The sequence below is a fragment of the Asparagus officinalis genome, chromosome 9 (assembly GCF_001876935.1).
Source record: "Asparagus officinalis chromosome 9, Aspof.V1, whole genome shotgun sequence".
NCBI classification, from domain to species: Eukaryota; Viridiplantae; Streptophyta; class Magnoliopsida; order Asparagales; family Asparagaceae; genus Asparagus; species Asparagus officinalis.
In genome coordinates, this window is record NC_033802.1 from 34,638,922 (window position 1) to 34,646,035 (window position 7,114).

Consider the following 7,114-nt stretch of genomic DNA (forward strand, 5'->3'; position numbering starts at 1 on the left):
TGAGACAAACCCAAAATCCCTCGAGACCGATATAGGTCTCTTGAGACAAACCCAAAATCCCTCGAGACCTTTCCCTATGGATCTTAATGCCAATGACGTAAGATGCCTCACCCATATCTTTCATATCAAAGTTCTTCGAGAGGAACCGTTTCACCTCATATAGCAAACTTTTATCATTTGCCGCAAGCAAAATATCATCCACATATAGCACAAGAAAGCAAAACTTGCTCCCACTGACCTTCTGGTATATACATTGATCCATGACGTTCTCTTCAAAACAAAATGAAGTGATAACGTCATGGAATTTCAAATACCATTGGCGTGAAGCTTGTTTTAATCCATATATGGACTTATTAAGCTTACAGACCAAGTGCTCACCATTACTAGAGGAGAAACCTTCAGGTTGCTTCATATAAACTTATTCCTCTAGGTCACCATTAAGAAAGGCCGTTTTCACATCCATTTGATACAAATCCAAATCAAAATGGGCAACCAATGCCATAATGACCCGAAGAGAATCTTTCTTAGTTACAGGAGAAAATGTCTCCGTGTAGTCGATTCCCTCTCTTTGAGTGAATCCTTTGGCAACGAGTCTGGCCTTATATCTCTCAATGTTGCCTTGTGAGTCTTTCTTTGTTTTGAAAACCCACTTACATCCAATGGTTTTTATACCATCAGGCAACTTGACGAGATCCCATACTCGGTTTAACGCTATAGAATCCATCTCATCTTTCATGGCATTGTACCATAAGTTTGAAATCTCAGAACTCATGGCTTGTGAAAACGTCTCAGGATCATTTTCGGCTCCAATAATATAGTTAGACTCTTGTAGATACATGACATAATCACTAGGAATCGCCGATTTCCTTACACTAGGAGATCTTCTTAATGCTGCATCAACATTTTCCTGAGGATCAGGATCATGTTGTTCAGCTAGTTGTTCAACAGCTTCAGGTATTTGTTGAACTTCAACATCTACTAAATCAGGATCAACAGCTTGTGGTATTTCGTGAACTGGTTCTTCAACACGCGTTTGTACTATAGGCGCGTTGTTAACAACAACGATTAGTCTGTTGCTTGAAGTGGCACAATGAGCATCTAAATGATTTTTCTCAAGACCAACGCCCTGAGATTGATCGCTCCCACTAATCAAGTAATTCTCAAGAAATTTAGCATTTCTTGATTCCACAAACCTAGTACTATAAGATGGACAATAAAATCTGTATCCCTTAGACCTTTCAGCATATCCAACGAAATACCCACTTATGGTCCTTGGGTCTAACTTCTTTTCTTGTGGATTGTAGACTCTTACTTCGGACGGACATCCCCAAACACGTACATGTCGCAAACTTGGTTTCCAACCTTTGAATAACTCAAAAGGAGTCTTTGGGACAGCCTTGGTCGGAACTTGGTTTAATATGTACACAGCCGTCTTGAGAGCTTCAGTCCACAAGGATTTAGGAAGTTTGGAGCTAGCAAGCATGCTACGCACCATGTCCAATAATGTTCGGTTTCTTCTTTCAGCTACTCTATTTTGGTCCGGAGAGCCAGGAAAAGTATATTGGGCAACAATCCCATTTTCACGAAGAAACCTCGCAAATGGACCATTTGCATGGCCACTCTCAGTGTATCTACCATAGTATTCTCCACCTCTATCGGATCTCACGATCTTAATTTGTTTGCCACATTGTTTCTCTACTTCTACTTTAAACACCTTAAAAGCATCTAGTGCTTTATTCTTACTGTTAAGCAAGTAGAGATACATGTATCGCGAGTAATCATCTATGAAAGAGATGAAGTACTTATCATGGTATGCATCCATGTCTGGACAACAAATGTCAGTGTGTATGATTTCCAATAATTCAGAACTTCTTTTGGCACCTTTCTTGGACTTGTTAGTCTGCTTACCCTTAATGCAGCTTATACAAGTCTCAAAGTCAGTAAAATACAAAGTACCAAGTACCCCATCATTCACTAACCTTTTAATTCTATCAATGGAGATATGTCCCAATCTCCGATGCGACAGTATAGAAGACTCTTCATTCACAACACATCGTTTAGTACCAATAATTTTATGAACGTGCATAGAAGTATGGTTTTTATCATTTTGCAAATTAAGGAGAAAAAGACCATCAGACAAAGTACCACATCCAATAACATCAGATTTATAAGACAAATTAAATCCGAAATCTGAAAAGTTAAAGGAATAACCATCTGATACAAGTCTGGAAACTGAAATTAAATTCCTAGAAAAACTAGGAATATAAAACGTCTTTTCTAAACTTAAAATAAAACCACTACTTAAAACCAGTCTGCACGTGCCAATGGTCTCCACATGTGAGGGCATCTTATTTCCTGAATAGACGCTGTGCTCACTTCCCATCGGCTTCCGCAGATCTCGTAAATCCTGTAATGAATTGGTGACATGGATTGTAGAACCAGAATCAATCCACTATGTGTTATGATTAACATCAATCATAACAAACAAAAGAAAGTTGAGTACCTTTCTTATCAAGCCACTTCATGAACTTGGAGCATTGTTTCTTAACGTGCCCCTTCTTTTTGCAAAAGAAGCACACAATCTCTTTCTTAATGTCCTTTTGAGGAGGTATTTTCCCTTTCCCTTGTCCTTGGCTTGATCCTTCTTCTTGTACTTCCCTGGGGTAGTAAAGTTCACAATTTTCTTTTCCTTTTCCTCCACAAGCAGCCTGCCCTCTTCCTGAACACACATGGTCAACAATTCATTGATCAACCATTTGTCCTTATGTGTGTTGTAGGATATCTTAAATGGGCCATATTGCTGAGGTAAGATGCAAAGGATGTAGTGAACGAGGAAGGCTTCAGACATCTCAACCTCCAATACTTTCAACTGAGCCACAATATCCCTCATGCGCATGATATGATCACGCACACTCCTTACGCTGGTGAGCCTCAAGGATGAAAACTGTACGATTAGGGTGCTCGCCATTGCCTTGTCTGAAGTGGCGAACTGCTCATCGATAGCCTTTAGTAAATCTTGCACATTGTCGACCTGCTCGACTGAACCCCTTATACCAGCAGAAATTTTAGTCTTTATGAACATCACACAGAGACGATTGGATCGTTCCCATTTTTCATAAAGCTGAATTTCATCTGAAGTGCTGATTTCAGTAACTGTAGGGGGTTCAATCTTCCTTATGGCATAGTCTATGTCCATCCATCCCAAATGAAGGAGAACTCTCTCCTTCCACACTTTGTAGTTGTCCCTTTTGAGCTCGGGAACATCACATTTCATATCAGAGTAATTAGCAGATGGAATTGTTGCAGTAAATTAAATAATCATGCTCATGTTACTAAATTTGAAGCTAACAAAATATGACATATTCTACCAATGTAAAATCATGCAAATATATAAATCTAGTGACATAAAACTTGCTTGTGGGCTAAAGTTACAATTTAATTAGATTTATCTTAACTTCATGATAAAACTATCAAATTATGCTTCATTTCCTAATCCCTGTGGGTAAATTAGAAAATATAATTTGACATTTTATCCTAATTAATCATACAGATACAATAAAAATTCCTATGGGATAAAATTTATTATATCACATCCGATTAATCATAATTAATGTTTACTTTCTAAATAAGATCCTTAACAAGTGATATAACAACCTTATTATACAGTTTTAATTAATTAAGGATGCTGTGGCTACTCCCAAATTAATTAAACTATATGGGTTAATTATAAACATCACTTGATAAAACACAATAGATCTAACATGCACAAATATAAACATCAAGCAGAAATTATCAAATATGTAATGTATGCAACATAAAAAAATGAAAGCAAACAAAAACATTATTAGAATTCAAAGAGATCCCAAGAGACCCAAGGCCCATCAAAGACTTATAATATATAGTGTAGCCCTAGGGGTTTGAACACCAAACCTCTAGGCCAAATCCTCAAGCCTTACCACTAGGCTATTGCCCCTAAAGTATTTAGTACAATCAAAATATGTATACATATTGAATAAGCAGTTAGATCCGAATTTTACAATTTTGAACATGTTAACTCCTAATTCTTAAGCAAATCAAACTAAACTTCATTATTGATTTGATTATCATTATACCAAGATCTTAGAACAAATGATTTTCACAATGAACTATTAATTAAGAAAAAATGAAAAATAAATATCATGATGGAAAATCATAAGTTCTACAATCAATGCTCTGATACCAAATGATAATAAATTTAAATTACTAAAAGTTATCTAAACATGATAGAAATTCAAATACTTGATCCAAACATGTTTAGAAACTGAAAAATATAATCTATATCAAACGGAAGCAAGAATTAATTAAACTAGCCTCCAGCCATTGTTGTCTCACACAATGGATAATGGATGTTGATTTCGAGAAGATCTTCTAAACCTTATCTCTTCACTAATAGATTGTGTATTTTCTCTTTCGAAAATTTAAGAGCAGGTATTAGGGACCAACCGAGATATATACTCTTTTTTCCACTCTCTCTCCATCAAAGAGCAATCACTACCACATTTGAGGCCTATGGGGACGGTTGTGAACCGTCACCCTAGGCATGGAAACCGTCACACTAGGCCTATGGGGACGGTTCTACATCCGTCTCGTTTGCAGCCGTGCCCGTAGGTCTAATGGGACGGTTTATGCTCCTAGTGCAACGATTTGTAAACCGTCCCCAATAGTACCATAAGGGAACGGTTGTGCTAAGGGGTCGGTTCTTAGTTTAGAGCAAGTGGAACGGTTGTATATCAAGGGGAACGGTTTTTAGGTTCTAAGCAACGGGAACGGTTTGATAGCAAGGGGAACGGTTTTTAGGTTCTAAGCAATGGGAACAATTTGATAGCAAGGGGAACGGTTTATATGGGGACGATTTTTATACCAAGGGGGACGGTTTCGAGCTTGACCTAAGAGGACAGTTATATTGTCTATGGGAACAATTTTATTTGTGATCTATGAGGATGATTTTTATACCAAAGGGGACAGTTTTCATTTTTTACTGATCAAAACAAATCACCCAGATATCACACATCAGTCAATCACATACAAAGAAACAATAGTCCAAGTTTTACACACAAACTAACCAAACTTTATCCTTAATATAATGAATAATTCATTACAACGAAGAACAATATTATAGCAATAGGATTGAGATAATTCTTCACAAGTTTTACACACAAACTTACCAAATTAAGCACATATCACAAATCCTCCATGATTAAAACAAAGAGCTACTACTTAATCAAATCCTCCATGATTAAAACAAAGAGCTACTACTTAATCAAAAGGTCAAAATGTCTCTATTGAGACGATTATGTTCTAAATCTTCTCTAAATCTTCACAACAAATAAATCCCCAAAGAGCGACAAGCATGGATCTTCAGATGTTTTCCTGCATACATCAAGATAAAAAGATGAGTAAGCACAAGTAGAATGAAATGGATTGTATGTGTCTCTTTAGAGTCATAACTAATTGCATGACGATCATATTTAGGTATATAATGAAATTAAGAGTAAGCACAAGTAGAATAGAAGAGACACGAATGGTAGAAGGATAAAGGTCCGTTATAATTCCTAATTGTTGCTGTAGCTTTTGTGGAGAATCTTTCAGACCTGATTAAAATGTTGCTGTAGCTTTTCATGTGTCAAATTGATGCAGAATTGTTCAAAGCTGGAAGAAAAACTTACAGTAATAAAAATCGACTGTGAAAAATTACAAAAATAGGTTCAACTAGTAGCTAGTCAGACAATATCATCATAGTGGTCAGCAAGAGCAATAACTATCACATCAATTCATAACAACTCTAAAGTATAAGTTTAAGAAAAGAACGGGTTGACTTAGGAGAGAACAAATTTCTAAACGGGAATGGCACAGAGGCCAAGTCTAAGATAAATTAAAACTTCTACTAAGAAATCACTTTTAAAAACTAACTTATCATGTAATGGTTAAGCTTGCATTGTCCAAATCTCACCCAAAATTTTGACAACCTTAGTGACAAACCCAAAAGCATACTGGTAAAGCACATGTTCATCTTGAAACTTTCAAAACCATAAATATCCAACACCCCAATCAAAACCTTTGAATCAGGATCTTGCCCTATTGAATTATTTATCTTATTCACGAGCCTGCAACCAGAAAAAAATAGTCAGGCAACAGAACAATACATAGCGATTATGTCAATACAAGATGCATAATGCACAAAATTCTTCAAGAAGCTAAACCAACAACTTTATTGTGCCTTACCAATCAAATAACCATTTGGGCATATTGAATCATTGTCAATGGCCCACAATCATTGTATATTTAGCAATAGGCATCTTGGTGAATCGTGTTCAACTTATAAAGTCACCTGCACTCCATAGAGAAAATCATCAAGCAATGTCGTTACAGTAGTTAGCATGCATATGAAAACCAAATAAATATGAACATAAGCAAGAAAACAATCATATTGATGATAAATATATGACTTAATATATTTAATAGCAAAATGTTATTGAACAGTTCAGGTATTATAGAACATACTACAACAACAAAGTAAGAAAATAATGTACCACAAAATGTTACAGAAATAAAAGGACAAGTAGAGATAGAACCTGTAAGTAGGCAACTATATCAGCTGCTGTCACTCTTGATGTTTCTTCGTGTTGTCTCAATATCCACTGATACAGTTTCTCCTGCATAAAGTATAAAGAGAAGAACAAGCTGTAGTTTAGAATCCTTTCACTTAGCAGCATTCTTCTCTCATCCGAATGATAAATAGAATCATGGATAGAATGAGAAATAGAAGAACAAAAAGAACAACGAGGGAAAACTTGAGTAGCAAACTTCGCAGATGATATTGTATACAAAGTGCAATCAGGTAAGAAATATACATGATTTTCCAAATTATAGATAACCAATGAACCGACCAATTCACTTCTTTGCTAACAGTGCACTGATATTCAAAGTCCATATGTTTCTTTGATATTCAAAGTCCATATGTTCCTCTCATATGAAATCGAATTAATGTTGACATGTCCTTAAATCCCGTTACAGTTTTAAAATCAAACTTCACAACTTTAATAATTCCCCTTAGAAGTTGGCTAGCCCACAATTC

At 36.0% G+C, this 7,114-nt stretch overlaps 1 protein-coding gene and 1 long non-coding RNA gene across 2 annotated transcripts; both read right to left on the minus strand.

Moving 5' to 3' along the window:
• LOC109823358 lies at positions 2,522-3,274 on the minus strand. Its single transcript, XM_020389634.1, has one exon. The coding sequence runs from the start codon at positions 3,272-3,274 to the stop codon at positions 2,522-2,524; it is 753 nt and encodes a 250-aa protein (XP_020245223.1).
• LOC109823704 lies at positions 5,653-6,274 on the minus strand. Its single transcript, XR_002242448.1, has 3 exons — positions 6,262-6,274; positions 6,042-6,143; positions 5,653-5,688 (listed from the first exon to the last, which is right to left on the minus strand). It is a non-coding gene; the product is annotated as an uncharacterized LOC109823704 (long non-coding RNA).

Coding starts and splice junctions, on each gene's coding strand:
- LOC109823358 (XM_020389634.1), bottom strand. CDS start 3,274: ATGAAATGTGATGTTCCCGAGCTCAAAAGGGACAACTACAAAGTGTGG.